General features: G+C 37.9%; 1 protein-coding gene across 3 annotated transcripts in view; it reads left to right on the top strand.

Moving 5' to 3' along the window:
* Positions 1-17,079, top strand: part of WDFY2 (WD repeat and FYVE domain containing 2) — a 182,924-nt gene that overhangs the window by 80,814 nt on the left and 85,031 nt on the right. For all 3 annotated transcript variants that reach the window (XM_058548108.1, XM_058548110.1, XM_058548109.1), the window contains exon 3: positions 11,153-11,226. In XM_058548108.1, coding sequence (XP_058404091.1) covers positions 11,153-11,226 — 74 coding nt within the window. The remainder of the gene's footprint in view (positions 1-11,152; positions 11,227-17,079) is intronic.

Genomic DNA, 17,079 nt, shown 5'->3' with positions numbered 1-17,079 from the left:
AAGTTTATGCCTCTGGCAAAAGAATACTGTACTAACTTAAACAACAATTTTGCCTGTTTATGAAAAAATGAATTATTAAGGATGTAATGATTTTCTGTGATTTTCAAATTATCTTTGAGGTTTTGCATGTCTTTAGAATTTTGTGGTAAATAGATAAGCACGAAGCTGTACCAAGTATTCAACCCTACATTAAGGAAGAAGAAACCTTTTGTAATTCTGAGTACTTATATTCTCCCCTTATGTGTTGTGTCTCCAGCAGACACCATTATACAGCAAAGGCCCTAGGTGAACTTTCTTTTTAAGCTGTGGCAGTGATAAGGGCTTAGGTAAATGGAAAGGGAAAGGAATTCTCTGATTGATTTTCTTCCTGATTTTTAAGTGGTCTAGCCAGTCTTACCTATGGTCTTGCTTTTTCATCAAACTTGACACAATATCCAGCTAGAAGAGATGGGGAAGGTCTGTAGCCCAGCAAGTTAAAGTTGACCCCAGAGACCTGTAACTCCCATGACTGTGAAGATGGAGGAGAGGCAGACCTGGCCAGCATGATGAGGGCTTGAGGATGGTGGGCAAGGAATCATCTTGAGGTGAACATTAATAATAAATATCACTGAGAATACAGAAAAGCCTGTAGTTTCATTTTCATCAGTTATTAATCTGTAGGCAAAAATGACTAAAGGCTGCCGTAGCTCCTGCACCTGGCATTGGTGCTCAATAAATAAATACTTATTGAAGACTTTGAATCCGATAATAAAGATGAGTTTCTCTAAGAACATTATCATCCATTTTCCTAATGACTGAACACAACTTTGAGAAGGAGGACCCTCTAATTATTTGCATACTTTGCCTTTGGCCTTCTACTAAAGGGAGTAAAAAGGGATTACTTTGCTATTAAAATGTGGTCTGTGGATCAGCAGCATCAGAGACGCCTGAGAACTTATTAGAAATGCAAATATTGGGTTCTACCCCAGATCTACTGAATCAGAATCTGCATTTTAGTAAGATCCCTAGATGATTTGAATGTGCTTTAAAGTTTGAGAAAATTGTCTTGTGGCATTATAGGCAACATGCCAATCTATTTACACATGCTTATATGAATACATGCAAAGCCTCATGCATATATAGTATTTATTTGTAAATACATAGATATAAGTACACATTCTAGTCAATCAAACATTTACTGTGCACCTGCTGTGTACAGGCCATTGAGCTAGGTGCCGGCATTTGCAGATGAACAGGGTGCATAAGTCAAGAGGGTTTCTGTACTCTTTCATTGTTGGATTATTCCACCACCATGGAGAGGTAAAAGAACAAAAGGCTATGTTTGTCATAATTGGTTAGAAATTGGCTTTTGTGTTCCTAGGAATTGTATGCATTTGGGTGATATATTAACTGATCTCTGAGCAAGAATTTAAGTTTTGTTTAATTTGAGAAAGGCAGAGTCTTATTGCATAAGGAAATAAGCTACATTTTTGGTCAGTTAGATAACCTGAAATAGATGTGAGTTTCCAAGGAGTTGTTTTGAAGTCCTTTCTATTGAAAAGTGTTTTGTTAAGAGGTTACTAGTATTATCCTTAAATAACTGTTATGTGGTATTAGTTACAAAATAAGTGAAAAGGTGCAGTATATCTGGAGGCTATAATGTCGACACCACAAGACAGACATGACTATATTGTGTATTTATAGTGGTATATAATAAGTAGTATTCCAAATCTAGAAGAAAATATCTTGTACATGTAATATTTGGCTTATTTGTTTATTTTGTCAATTAAAATACCTTTTAATATAGTATTTGTCATGTTCTGGGTAGGATAGTAATGTTCTGTAATATTGAGAAGAATTTGAAGTTTAATGGAGGGAAGCGAGTGGAAGGCATTAGATGAGAAAGAATAAATAGTGAAGGCTAAGTTTGAAGGCAGGGAGTGAGCCTGAAAGGCAGAGTGTGGTGAGGCTGTGTGAGCTTGGGGGAGTGGCAGACAAGAGAGAGATGAGGAGCAGACACATCATGATCAAAAACATGATCGCTGCTTTGGGGGTGTGCTCATACTCTGTCTTTTCTGAGAAGCTCCTGCTTCCCCTCTAGGAGGGAGCCAGGAGAAACCAGACTTTCCTGGTTAAGGCTGTTTGCCCCTGAGCCAACCTGATTCTCCCAGGAATGTAGAATTTGGAGTAGGAAATGCAAGGCTGGTCCCTTGAGCTGAGAACATGTAAACCCTACAGCTGTGAGGCATTCCTGCGCATAAAGAAACAGTGAAAGCTGATCCACTTAAAAGGAAGTGTGGGGCCGGCCCCGTGGCTTAGCGGTTAAGTGCGTGCGCTCCACTGCCGGCGGCCCCGGGTCGGATCCCGGGTGTGCACCGAGGCACCGCTCCTCCGGCCATGCTGAGGCGGCGTCCCACATACAGCAACTAGAAGGATGTGCAGCTATGACAGACAACTATCTACTGGGGCTTTGGGGGAAAAATAAATAAATACAATCTTTGAAAAAAAAAAAAAAAAGGAAGTGTGAATCAGGGAGGAAGGACCACCTCTCTCCAGAGGGAGAGAAGTCTGAGCAAGTGATGCCTGAATGTTGTCCTCCCCTTCCTCCTGACACCCAGAAGCCTGGCTCTGATCTTGCCTTTGAGTTCAGGAGATACCCCATCTTGTACTGGATATGTCCATTGGTGCTGAAGTTCACTCCAGTGGGTTGCTGTTACTGATAACTGCAAGTATCTGACTCAGCCTAGCCCTGATTGTACACCTCCTGATTCCTCTCTGTTTAGTTTCTCCTGGATATCTGTGATCTTTAAAGAAAAAGAACTGAGCGTTGTCCCTATTGGTGCCACTGGGGTGTTGAGCCAAAAATAGTCTGGAAAAGTGAGAGCAAGTAAAGAAGGAAAGCAGAAAGACATATTTATCCTGTTTTCTTTAATTTCTTTTGACAGTTCAACAAATTTTAAGTGTTTCTTCTGTACCAAACACTGTGCAATGTGCTAAGGATATACTGGTTAAATATGGCAGTTGATTCCTGACTGCATGGTGTGTACAGTCTGGTGGGGAAGACAGACCTAAATAAGTACCGCTCATGATGTGTGGGGAGTGTTATAACATGGGAAGTAGGCATAATGGGAACATGGTCACAAAGGCTCCCGGAGGAAAGCCCATTTTAAACCCCTACTGTCTATAGAGAATGTGAGGTGACTGATGACTTGTTTTGTAGTTTCCTATAGGCTGATTTTTATGGATGAGTGAGAAATAAGAGCATTTTCTTATCAAATATTCTTTTAAAAAATAATACCCTCTTGACTTATCTTACGTAGTGGCTGCTTATTGTCTATGACAAGATCAAGTTACAACCTACCCCACTGAGACCTGCCTGAACTTGAAACCAGAGAGCTGCCTTCCTGAGGGTACAGAGTTGAGGTTTCAGTTGTAGCCATAAATGTGATTATTTGTTCCAGGCTTCTAATAGATACCATTTCAACCACCACATTTGCATTATATTACAGAGAAAGAAAAAATACACACATGAAAAGCACAGGCATTCCTATTTTCATGGTTGAGTTATTTTAGATTTACTTTACCAACTAGGCTTGCCATTCATGGCATCAGACAAAGGAATGGAGGAGAGAGATCTCAAGCAGGAGCCAGGGTAGCAGGTGTTGGAGATTTTTCTTACTCTATTAATGTATTGGGTATCATGTCTGGGCCTTTATTGCCAGCTTTTCCTCTTGAGTGTGGAGAATAGGTAAAACAACTTGGCTGCCAAAGATGAAGTGAAGAGGAGGCTGAGAGATCCAGAGCCTCAGGATTGAGGGTGTGTTAGACAATTGGAAAACCTCTGTGGGTTCTCTTGTTGCAGGGCAGGCGGGTGGAATTTAGTTTGGCTGCTAGGTGTTTATGAATTTGTCCTTAAAGCAAAACAGAAGACAGTTTTTCAGAGATAATTACAAATAAAAAGCACACTAACATAGTAATAAAATGACCTATTTTGTCATATTTCCAGCTCTCTGCTTTGGCCTTGTGCGATGGCATTTGCCCACACTGACGTTGTGGTTGGGCCGCTCAGTTTTCATACAAGTGTGGCCACTTTACTATCTGCTTAGCTGACTTTTAAAGCACAGGAACTCTAGCCCTCACTGAAAAACATAGCTTTGAACTGTCTGCTTCCCGGTTTTTATCAAAAGCCTATTTGAGAGAAAGGCTGTTTATAGTGGGTGGCGTGAAGGATATGCAATCCAATTATTCATCTGTATTCTGAGTTTTCCCACTTTGTGGTAGCCCTCTGCAGAAAGCCTTCACTCATTGTGCCCTCAGCTCATACCGACGTGTACAAATGTGAAATAGTTTATGGCTGGTTTTGAAGTAATTGTCTACCATAATGCTCACTGCCGCTTTGAAGAGGCACTAAGGGGGAATATTTTTAAGATCTGAGGGCCAGAAACCCTTGGCTTTCTCTAAGGCAGAACTGCCCAACCTTTGTGCTACAGTATACTGGGATGATCCAAATGGATTACAGGCCCCGAGAACTGATCCCTGTAGCTGGGCTGGGGACATCCAGTCATCTGGGCCCTAGCAATCTCTTCCATTTACTCCAGGCGCTGTTCAAATCAAATTTTCTATATGTATCATGAGACGAAAAAGGTTGGGAGGAACAGCCCTAAGGACCTAGGACTTGGTCCTTATGGATAACGTGAAACATGGAAACTATTACATTTCCCAACAAATCTTTATTCTAGTTTTCTCTCTGTTCTTATATATATTTTTCTTAGTCATGACTTTTTGTTTATTTCTATTGTTTGGTTTTATTGTATCTGCTTTTTAGCCATTACAAATTCTTTGTGAAATGAGGTAGGGAATGCATTAAATAAATTATCTTAGTTAAGACAAATAGAGATGAAATTTGAACATAATCTTACTGTTTACATTAGAGTCACCCAAAAATATGCATTGTTTAAGATTGGAGTTCTCAAAATTGTAGATTAGAATCTGTGCCTGGGTGGGAAACTGGATTTTGATTTTCATTTTTGCTACCAATTTGCTGAATCTCTTCGGGCAAGTCCTTTACATTTCCCTGCTCTGAATCCTGACAGATAAACTGTTCATTCTCTTTGATCTCAAATTTGCAAAAATATTTTGGTCATGAGATGTATCAAATAAGTATTTGTAAAGTACTCTCAGGTTCTTGGTGTTTAGCAATATATACTGTCATTGCTGATCCTAACCCAGAGGGATTAGGAAAGATTGGCTAATTTCTAAGGTTGTGGCTGGATTGATTTCCTTTTCCGATTTTGGGGGACTGTTATCTTACAGCAACAGATAACTTGAAATTGAGGATTTAGAAAATTAAAATGATTAATAAAGAGGCCGGCCTGGTGGTGTAGTGGTTAAGTTCACATGCTCTGCTTCGGTGGCCCAGGGTTCGCTGGTTTGGATCCCAGGCGCGGACCTACGCACCGCTTATCAAGCCATGCTGTGGCAGGTGCTCCACATATAAAGTAGAGGAAGATGGGCACGGATGTTAACCCAGGGCCAATCTTCCTCAGCAAAAAGAGGATGATTGGCAACAGATGTTAGCTCAGGGCTAATCTTCCTCACACACACACACAAAAATGATTAATATGTTCATATGCTTTATATCTGGGATGGAAATGAGTTATTTTGTATGCAAATTACAAACCTTAATTTTCCTATTAGTGAGGTCAAAGGAGACCTTTCGATAATCTAAGACTGTGGAGCTGGTTCTTGTGTTCTCACCTCTTCTGCTGGGTTTATTGAAGTTTGGGGGGAAATTCCTGTGAATAGATTAGTGATAGAAAGATATTTAAAATAATGAATTTGGCAGTTCTGTTTTCATGAGGTAGTGATTGTTTTGGTGACTTTTAGACAACATCAATTGGGAGAGTTTCTTGGCATACTGGGGGATATGTGTATAATTGGGAAATGCTTATCTTATTGTTTTAATTTATACCTTATTTCAAATAACTCCTTGTTCCTAATTGTGAAGTATATTGCTCCTTTGTTGGTTTCTTTTTGGTATAGGTTATTTTATGGAACCATTATAAAAACAATTTGTTTTTACTGTTTACATTTTCAAAAATAATAACATAATCTGATCTTCTGTATTTACTAAGAGGAAAAGATGGCAAGAAACTTTCGATTTTTGACAGAAATGAAGGAAAATATAGATTATCCAAACTAAAGGTAACAGATATTAATTATTCTGAGTAATTACAGGATTTCCTTAGCATACTCATATTTGATTTTCATATGACAGAGTATTTTAAAATTTACTGTTCTTTTTTTTTTAATTTATTTATTTTTTCCCCCAAAGCCCCAGTAGATAGTTGTATGTCATAGTTGCGCAGCCTTCTAGTTGCTGTATGTGGGACACGGCCTCAGCATGGCCGGAGAAGCGGCGCGTCAGTGCGCGCCCGGGATCTGAACCGGGGCCGCCAGCAGCGGAGCGCGCGCACTTAACCGCTAAGCCACGGGCCGGCCCTAAAATTTACTGTTCTTAGATCTTAAACTTGTAGTTATAACTTAAAATTTGTCTGGGAGAAAAAGTGACCACTGCTAATTCACTGTTATTTTGCTGCTGTTACTCAGACTAGAGTAAAAGAAAACAAATGATTAGTAGAATACATAAAATGTTTTATTTAAACAAAAAATGTTTTTTAATGCTAGGCAATTGAAGTCCTAAATATAAGTGTTCTTAATAAGTAAAGCATGGGTTGAATATTGTAAACCTAATAAATATTATCTTGTGACAAACAGGGCTGAATGAAATAGCGTCCATGAAGTAAATGAATTAAATCTTTGCTTTGTGGTGCACCTTGAAGCACTATTCAAGGAGCTCTATTCAAGGCCCTTTTATCATAGGATCCTACATTTAACTTTACCAGGATGCCTTTAACACCTGAAATTTTATTCACGGAAGTACCATTGTTTATGTAGTTTTAAAGTTCCCACCAGAACATCTTACGAAGATTAGCGTCTCCTGCCAAATAATGCCTTTAACATTGTAAAGCAGTCAGTGTGATTGAAATCCATGGCTTAATGTTCAATGAAAGTCGTGTTTATTTGAGCAAAGTTTAACCGTTCAGCAAAGGACAGAAAATAAATTAGTCATAAAATGAAAGAGTTATAGATGTAAGTAATAGAAATGAGGAAACTTTCCCCCAAATAGAAGTATTTTGAGAATGCCTCCTCTCAGCTACATTTTTTAAAAAAGCAAGAGCAATATCTTTTTGACTACCTATGGACAAAGAAATACAAGTAGCCAATTTCCTTCTAATCCACTTAATTATTGACTCTTGAGGTTGGTGTTGTCTCTTGAGTTTCCTTTGTCTGGGGCTTATATCTCTTGAGCTTTTCCTCCTTTACATTATATGGTCATTAATATAATCACCCAGACTGGGGCTTCTCTTTATTTTAGTTTTTCCTAAACTTTAAGGTGAATACCTGGCTGAAACTACAAAGATTTCATTAAAAAAAAAAAAAAAACCCAATGTTATGAAAGTGTTTAATTTTAAAAATAAAGTTTTGACAGGGCCTAAAGGTCTAAAGTCCTGATACTAATATAAGAGAATATTATTTGCCATTACCCATACTAGCACAAATTTCTTTTCTGAGTTGTACCTTTTGTTATCTTGCTTCCTAAAATTTTGCCAAATACGCTTCTTTTGACTGTCATGAGACTGCGACAGAAAAGGGAGATGGAAAATTTTAATCAGATGGTATGGAAAATGAGTTTTTATACTATTTTATTGAGAAAATGTGGTCAGGTTTTTTCCAGGTTTTAATAAACATGTTGGGAAGAAAAAAATAGAAAGCTAGGATATAACATCAATAAGACTAGTTGAAAGACCTTGAATTTCAGTTATTGGGTTTGTCTAGGAGCCGACTCAGGCAAGTTACATATAATGTAATATATGTGGGAGGCCTTAGCAGTGGGGGGTCACCCCACCAAGCTTACTTGGTGTGCTTATCCTTTCTCATGGGAAAGAGTTAAATGTGAGGGGAATAAATATATCTTTAGGTTTTGTATCTTGCTGTATTTATTTCATCTAGAGTTCAGGGATGCAGTTTTGATAGAGGAAGTCAGTAGAGGGGAGCTGTATTGTAATTTTATAGTTCTGGTCAGCCACTTCGCTCGGCCTTTGGAGAAAGCAATTTTAAGTTAGAAGAATAGAATGGTCTCTCAGCCAGTTTATCTCTAACCTGAACTTTCAGCCGTCAGAGAGACCAATATTCTTTATTGACTTGTGAATTATTAGTTTTACAGCATTTGAAAGCTGAATTCTTGTGAAACGTCACATTTTTGCAACCTAGCTACAAATATTGCTTTTGTCGTATTTTGTTTGTTTCCTCCTTTATTCTTCTTGCCAAAGGATCCCTTTTACCATTTGGCCAGAATTACCATTAATTTACTGTGTCTTATTACCCTTCCCTGACAGTTTTGCCCCTTCGATACTTTCTCGCATGGCTAGGAGCCCATTTTGTATGTGCCACGACACTAGGCTTTAAGAGGTTGCTTTTTTGTTAATTTCTGGTGCGTTAAGGTTAGAAGGATCTCTGTTGTCAGTCTGTATACTCCCCCGAACCCCAAAAAGAAAGACATTTACTACAACAACAAATATGGACATCAATATTCTTTTCAGTTCACTCTCTGCCTCCTTGGTCCTGCAGGGCCTGTTCCTATGGGAATGTCACAGTTGGGAAATGGTTTGAGGAGCATCATAAGGCTCACCTACCAAAAGTCTTTCCCTACACACATACACACACACACACACACACACACACACACACACACACACACAGATTTGCTTGGGGTTTTACCATAATGCCTCTTTGAAGGGGTGGTTGTGCCTTTGGGGGCACCTGGGAGCTAATGCTCTCTAGCTCTGGCATTCCTCTATCTAGAATCATCTTAGGTTCAAGCATATGGGTTCTAGAACAACAGAATTTCTGTTCAAATTTCTTTTGTTTATGGTCCTTTATAGGAAAGGTCTTTTCTTCTTGAATTCTGGTGGTGTTTCTTACTATCAACATAACGTGATTTGAACTAGGAAGGTGACATTGGGGACGAGTCCTATAGTTCCTATATATAGTTGGTGTCACAATCTATAAATTCCTTAATGGCAGCTATAATACTTTATGTATCATTGTATCACATGCCTGGAACATAGAGGGCATTCTAAATTTTCGTTGAAAGAATAACAAGAAATTTCGTAAATGAAGGAAAAAGCAAGGAATAAAGAAATAGCAATGTAGATTTAAGGGTAGCCTATATAGTATTGTAAAAAAGTCTTTTAAATCATTCAAAGATCAGTGGGTTTTGTAACTATAACATAACCAGATATGAACTTTGAAGGAAAACAGAAAATACTATTATGTGGTCAGGCAGGGAGCTCAGTGATAAGGTTATTCTTGACAAGTCTGTAGCCCTTTGGGCTGCAATCAAGTTTTGCTTCACATGCTCATGCTTATATCTTAATAAATCATTAGATATTTACACTTTTTAACAGGAATAGCAAGATAATAAGAGTAAAGACAATGTTATAGAAATAATCTTGTCACTTGAACACAAGAACTGTGGTTAGATTTTCCATGTATATTTTTATGTGTATGTACTTTATGTAGTTGTAATTACAATGTATTTTTTTCTTTTGCTTTTTTCAGCTGACCTGATAATTTTCCATGAAATCATCAGATTTTAATTCTGCACATGTTAAGGGATTATGAAAGCCAGCATCTTAGCATCTGTGTGCCAACATAGTGTATAAACCAAGGGCGAGCAAGACTGACTTTCTTAGGGCACTGCATTAAATATCGTTTGACTGCTTTTTTCATCAGTGTACTTTTGGGAATCTAGTTTAATTTTGTGGCTAAACTGAAAGAAGATATTCTGCTGTACTGGTGGAAGTTATAGGGAAAAATTATTTTTTGTATGTTTCTATTTTCTGAATATATCATGATTGAAAATTAGAAACAAGTAAATACTTTATGCAATTCAGAAGGTCTTTTTGTTGTTGTTGTTCAGGGCCCTTTATAGAGAATGAAAAAATGTTACTAAATGATGTGTTTTTGCAATGATTCTCTTAGTAGAACTTGAAGTCATTTTAGAGTTTAAAGATAATCTATGTTGGATGTTTGAAAATAGGACTGTGTATTTGAATTATGTCTTTGAACTTTCTCCAACTCTTTTTCCCTGTGTGACCTTGCGTAAGACGTCTAATCATAACTGTGAAAAGTAAGAATAAAAATACTTGATACTGATTGTGATTATGATGATGGGTAGTTTGTGATCTATAGGGCTACTATGAAGATGGGGGGAGAAATTTAAAAATTGTGTTGGACTCTTTAGAACAGCTATTTCAGTACAGGATAAATTGTCAAAAGGCCCCCATTCCTACAAGCAAGCATAGATAGAGAAGGCAGGGACTCGGAAGCTGACTGTTTAGCAAGCACTTCTTGGCCATACGTGGCTTCCAAGCACGCTGAATTTACTTAGGCTCAGGTGAACTCAGGTAGTAGCCAGTCTTGCAGATAGGGAGGCCCTGTCCAGGACTGGGTGAACTGACTCACCTGATTTCTTTCCAGTAGACCCTGGCCCTGTGTCAAGTTGGTTCTCTTCAGATAGAGACAAATCCTCTGTCTTTTTTCAATCAGCAGCCTGAGAGTAAAAGACTTCTCATAGTCTACATGCCCCAAATCAATTCTGAATCAAAAAATAGATTTCTATACTGGTGTATGTATTTGTGTGTGGGAGGAGAGAAGGGGTAATAAGATCTTTCTTTTGTTTCCCTAGTTCAGAAAAGATAGTTATTTCTACTAAAGATGGGGTTTGCGTGGAAGAAAGAGATTGGTGATGGAAGGATTACACAGCACAAAGTATTGTTAATCTAGTCAAGCAAATTTAGACTCAATACTGACAGAACAGCTGAGACCAAGCCCCTTGGAACTTGTCCAGTTTGAGAATATCTTATTTGTTATATTCCTTAAAAGGATAACTGAAAAACTAGGGGTTAGTTGTAAAATTACTGTTTTTATTTTTTGGTGAGTGGGAGTTGAACTGTTTTTTCAGGAAATGGTGGGGAAAAAATAGCCACACGCTTTTAGCTAGTTATCATCGTTTTGTTAATTTCATCAACATGTTCATTTCTTTCAGCTCCATGTTCATGCATGTCTTTTAACCCGGAAACAAGAAGACTGTCCATAGGTCTAGACAATGGTACAATCTCAGTAAGTACACATAAATAAGATTTCCAGTTGAAATACTTCCCTTCCTGTGGAGTATGTATATATGTATTGTGATGAGAATTATTGATTAGTTTTTTTCAAATTAACAAATTAATTTTATTACTAAATAAAGTGGAAATTGGAGTGCAGCAAATTATGGTGAGGTGTAGGAAGAAGTATCATCAGTCTCAACATAAATGCTGACACGATTCAGCTTGACTTACCATGTACACAGTTGCTAGAATAGGGCCATTATGAGGCCAATGAGTGAACTACATGAATCTGTGCATTAGTGAGAGCAAGCTGTGATACTAGCAGCTTTGATCAGATGGTTAGTCATGGTGTCATATGCTTCCCCACACAAGTGACAGACATGAGGGAAATGTCTTCTCTTAGACCTGCATGTCTGAGCTTGTCTTTGATACTCAATGTTCTCCTCCTTCCCCCTCTCTTCTCCTCCTCGTTGTCTTCTTAATTCCCTCTAGTATAAACAGAATTCTGTAAATTCATATGAATTTGTAAAGAAAGCACAGAATCTAGATTTAGTCTGTAGGGTAGATCCAGATAATTATTAGACCCTTTGATTATAGATCTTGAGGGAACCAAAGTGATTAGAAATCGGAATTTCAGGTTTTACTACTTACTTAATCATCTTTTTACATATTTATTTTCAACTGGTATATTAACCAGTAATAAGACTGATCTGGTAAATTATCCAGTATTGCCTTTAGCCCTGGGCAAGAGAGACCCTGCTTTGGGAGCCGTGAATTAGAGAACCCTACTCTGGCCACACTTCTCCACAGGATGAAGAATCTGAGGGGCCAATGGGTGGGCCCAGCTTAAGCCCTCACTCTGCCCACCTCCATGCTCTGGGTGCTCGAGTCTGGAGTTTTCTCCCCCCAAACAGCTTAGAGCCTGCTTCCAGGGCCTGCATGGGCCTTTTCCCTGAGTCTGTCTTGAGGATGATAAAACCTGTAAATGTACCCTTAGGCCTGAGGGGTGGCTAAGGCGCAGTGGTTTGAGGTGTGCAAGGCCTCTCAAGATGTCAATGGAACTGGGGAATAGGATGGTGTGGGCTGGCCCTCTCATGTCACCACACTATGGTGTGGAACTTGAAGGAGTCTAAGCATTCTAAATTGGTGCCTGTTCCTCCAGGTGGTTGAAGGTATATTTATCAAGATCAGAGGAAGAGACCCTATTTTATTTAATAGTTTAACTTGATTTATAACTTTTAAAGATTTATATATATGGAATGTGGGTCTCCATTTGTAGTCTTAACCTAACCCCTACAAATGTTAGAGGTGGGCCTGAAATTTTCCATTTGATCTTTAGTGAAAACATTTGTTTGGTGACCTTTATGGAAATTTTAACAGTATTGTTAAATACAGTCATTCATCGCTTAACGACGGGGTTACATTCTGAGAAGTGCATTGTTAGGCGATTTCATCGTTGTGTGAACATCATAGAGCATACTTACACAAATGTAGGTGGTATAGCCTACTACACACCTATAGTATATGGTACTAATCTTATGGGACCACAGTCATATATGTGGTCATTGACCGATCGTCGTTATACAGCGCATGACATATAAATCAGCCTATTGACAAATCTTTATGGAGTTTCTATAATATCCAGTGCATTTAGTAGGTCTCTACACTCTTTTCCTTAGGAGGACAAAAGGGAAGTTTATGATATAGATCTTTGTCTACTTTAAGGAAAGCTGTTTTAAAAAAGGAGTGTGTGTGGGAGATAAATTTATTTTTGAAAGATAAAGGGAAATAATTGGATTGTTCAGTGAACTGAGGTCTTCATTACAAAGGAAATCTGAAAAGATGAGCTGAGATCCATATATTACCCAACAGTTCATGGAATAGTATGTATAACACTCACTGTTCATGAAAAGACTTGTGTGTATATAACATATGGGTGATGCTTTGCATTTTTAAAATCAATGTAGGTTGTTAATGGGTGCTGATAAATTTGGCTTTGAAGACAAGAAAGGTGAGCAAAGTAAGTTATGGAGAGTTCTGGCTATTTATTATGTATAAGAGGAGAAACTATCTTAGCCATTATTCCTCTAATAAATGAAACTGCCGGAGAACTGGAACATAAATCAGGGACTGGACTGAGATGCTTCTCTAGGTATGTCATTACAGTGTGGAGATATCAAACCTTACCTTACCCTGATCTTCTAAAAAACATGAAGGACCTGGCTTGTATGAAATAATTTCCTTAAAATTTCCTCTTTTTTGTTGCTGAAGAAAATGAATTGTATACTCCACCCGTTCTCATCTGAAGAATTATAAAGAGCTCTGAGTTAGGGAAAGATGCATTGAGAGAACAGCATGTTTAAGGTTCAGAATTTTCATTGATCACTACAATAACAAGCTCTTTACTGAGAATACTTAGAGTCTCAGCTGTTTAATAGTTTCCTTTCTGGACATGAGAAGTCCTGTTCAGAGACTATACATTCTCTGTTCCCCGAATATAGCAAATAAATTTTAAAAAGAAATACTGGTTAACTTATTTTAAAACAAAGGATGAAATCAGAAATTATATCCTTATTTCACTTTATTTTACTGAATAAAACAGATTTAAGAGGCTGTTAACCTTAATGTAACTGAGTAGTGAATTAGAGATGAAGCAGAGATAACAAATATAGACCATTCTTTCAAAAATCTGGCCTAAGGGAAGGAGAGAGAGGGTGAGCGTTGGAACAAGATGTGATGGTAGACAAGCAGCAAGAGGATTGAGAACAATTTGGAGAATTTAGCTTTGGGAAAGAATGGGGAAACTTTTGAGATAGAGGGAAAGACAGAGACAGTTTTAAGACGTAGGAAAGGAATAGCCTTTTATTTTTCTCATGAAGTAGCAAGTTAGGTCATCTACTAAGAGAAGCTAAAATGGGGTGAGGGTATATTTTCACGTCTATATCTTTTGCTCTTTCTCATCTTATAGCTCAGAACTCCCTTCTGCCATCTTGGTCTACGAAGTCCCAAATATCTTTCAAAGCCTCCTTCGAATGTTCTCTCTCCCCTCACACACACTTTTTTTTTTTTTTTTTTTTTTGGCAAGTGGTTCCTGAGCCCTACCAATAGAAATTAATCACACACAGTACTCAGTATGTTAGCTATGTTGTATTGTCTACTTTTGTTTTGTAAAAAGTTTTTAAGTCTGTCTCCTCCATTAAAGTGTTGAGTGTTGAGTGTTCAGGACTTGGCCAGTCTTTTTTCCATCTCTTCTCCCAGCAGATCTTAGTGTGGTTCCTTGTACAAATTAGGGACTCAATGAATAATTTGTTAAATAAGTTGTTGACTAAAGTACAAACACTATTATTATTTAGTATAGCTGGTTGTAATAAGGACCTGCTTAAATCCTGAGATAATTTATTTGTATAATTCTGTTGCTTTTCAAAATGTTTTTTACAATGGAATTACCTTCTGCAGGGGAGAAGTTGTGCCAATAGTTTAATTCATTTGAGTTTTCAGAAATGTGTTCTGTTTTAATATTTAAAGAAGTTAGTTAGATTGTGCTAACTGCTATTCATGCTAAAGTAGAAAATTAAAATTTTCTGTCGTAGTGCCTCATGTTTTCTAGCCAACCAACAAATATTTAAATATCAACTATGTGCAAAAGATTATGCTCAATTCTGACATGTGGTTCCTGGTTTCAAAGAGCTCAGTTGGGGAAAAATGAAAAATGAAGTTATGAAATAAGTAACACAAAGTAAAAAAAACAATAGCAGAAGGAGCAGTACACCAATGAGTGTGATGTTGGCAAGGCAGTGAGGTCAGAGGAAAGTGGGAAACAATGGCCTGGTCAGCTCTGTGGAGACTGGATGTGAGCTGGGTTTAGAGAGGGCTAGGATTTGATTAGGAAGATAATCAAGATAGGAAGGTAAAGTATTTTAGGCAAATGAATGGCATAGGAAAAAAAAGAAACATGGAGGTAAAAAAGGACAAGAAATGTTTGGAGAGAAATGAACCAGTTTGAGAAGTGGATTAATGGGATATAAAGTATAAAAGGTAGTTGGGGTTTGATTTTGAAAGGCCTGACTCAGGATGAGTAGTCAGCATTAGGTAAAGGAGCTGGATCCCTAACAGGGAAAATCTCCCCCACCACCACAGGAAGACTTTCTAAGGTATTCAAAGCAGGTAATTGACTGGTGAGGAAATGTCAACATAGAAATTAAAGAATTTCCATTAAACTAATTTTCACCAACCCTACTGAATAATGGCTGTAGGACAGTTATAGAGATAGTCATAGTCATAGAGCTTAAAGATGATTTATGCTGATCTTTATAAATATATATATTTTTTCTTCTTCATCAAAACTGTTAGAGAGTCAAAGTTTTTATTAAAATCTCGTCAAGATAAATGCATAGTCATTGAAGATTTTTTGAACAAGGCCTCAAAATGATAAAATCTCTGTTCTCTGAAGATTAATTTCATGTATGTGTTATGGGAAGTTTGGGATGAGAAGAAAAGATTGATCTATATAATAGTAAGCATTCAGGATAGCGATTATTGTAGAAAAATAAATAGTATTGACCATGTATGGATTTTGCTGCTGTTGTTTTGGTAGGTCTTGTGGTTATTATATTCTTATAGCATATATTACTGTTAGTTCCCGTAGGTTATCCAAGCAAAGGAAAAAGGAAAGAACTGAACATTCATTGAGCATCCACTATGTACCAGGCACTCTGCTTTACATACAAGCTTCTCAATAATCTTATGATGTATGTGGTGTTACTGACATTTCTGAGATAAGGAGACTAAGGCCTGGAGAGTTCACATGGCTTTTCCAGCTTATTTAGCCAGGAAGCAGCTGTCAGTGGAGAGGGGAACTCTGTCTGTGTGCCTTGAAGCCCAGGCTTTCTCCTCGCCCCATGCTGCTATCCAGGAGCCACTCCTGAGTCAGTAAAAAAATTCCTGTTCAAGACGTTCCATTGCCTACCTGTTGCCTCTTCTGACATGTGGTTATATCACTGTGCTTCTAGAGTACCCCTGGGCATGTTGCCTCATTTGTTTATGGGTCTGTCTCCTTCACTAGACTGTGAAATACTGGAGGACAGAGACGTGTCTGCTTCAGTCTGTGTCCTAACAGAGTTCCTAGACGACTGTAGAAGCTTTGATGTCTGTTGAATGAGAGACAAAAGGCATTTCAGTTCATGTTATCAGGATGCTAAAACCAAAGTTGGGCGCTTAGCTGGTGGGGTAAATTGCTCTCAATGGTTGATACAATATGAGTGAATCCTATGTTTAAGTGGTTGATTTGGGCACATAGAAGAATTTGACGTCTGTACTCTTCTTCCTGAAATTCATAAACAGAGATACATTAAGCAAGCATCTAAGAAACCTTAGAAGAAATATAATGTGTTCCTGACAGTTTGTGGGACCCTAAAATGTGCTGTTAATAAGTCTTTCATTCCTCTTTTTCATCTAAGACTAGAAATCTGAGGAACATTTGGGATTATTGAAGGAATATGCCTTCTCACATCATTTATCATTATTTAGAGATTTGTATTTTGCAATTAAATTAACAACTTTACAAGAGCATCACTGTTTTCATCTGTTTCATCAGCAGTATTCCTTAGATGGTGTGTTCTGAAATTGCTTCACGTGGTGCATTTCGCAATGTTGTATGTCTTGGCAGAATCTCATAGGTAGGGAATCTGTATCACAGGTCACAGTAATCACTCAGGCAGAGTTCTTACTGTAACCGGGAAGCAAAAAATATCCCCCTTCCAGAAGGCCTAGCCAGCTTCAAGGGAGAGGAATGTAGTTTCCATAAGAGAGGATATTACTTTTTCAAATAAAAGGAGAAATTACCTCTTTGAAAGTATAGTACTTA

The sequence above is a fragment of the Diceros bicornis genome, chromosome 9 (assembly GCF_020826845.1).
Source record: "Diceros bicornis minor isolate mBicDic1 chromosome 9, mDicBic1.mat.cur, whole genome shotgun sequence".
Lineage (NCBI taxonomy): Eukaryota > Metazoa > Chordata > Mammalia > Perissodactyla > Rhinocerotidae > Diceros > Diceros bicornis.
Note: the sequence above shows the minus strand (reverse complement) of the source record. Positions and strands in the feature narration are given on the sequence as shown.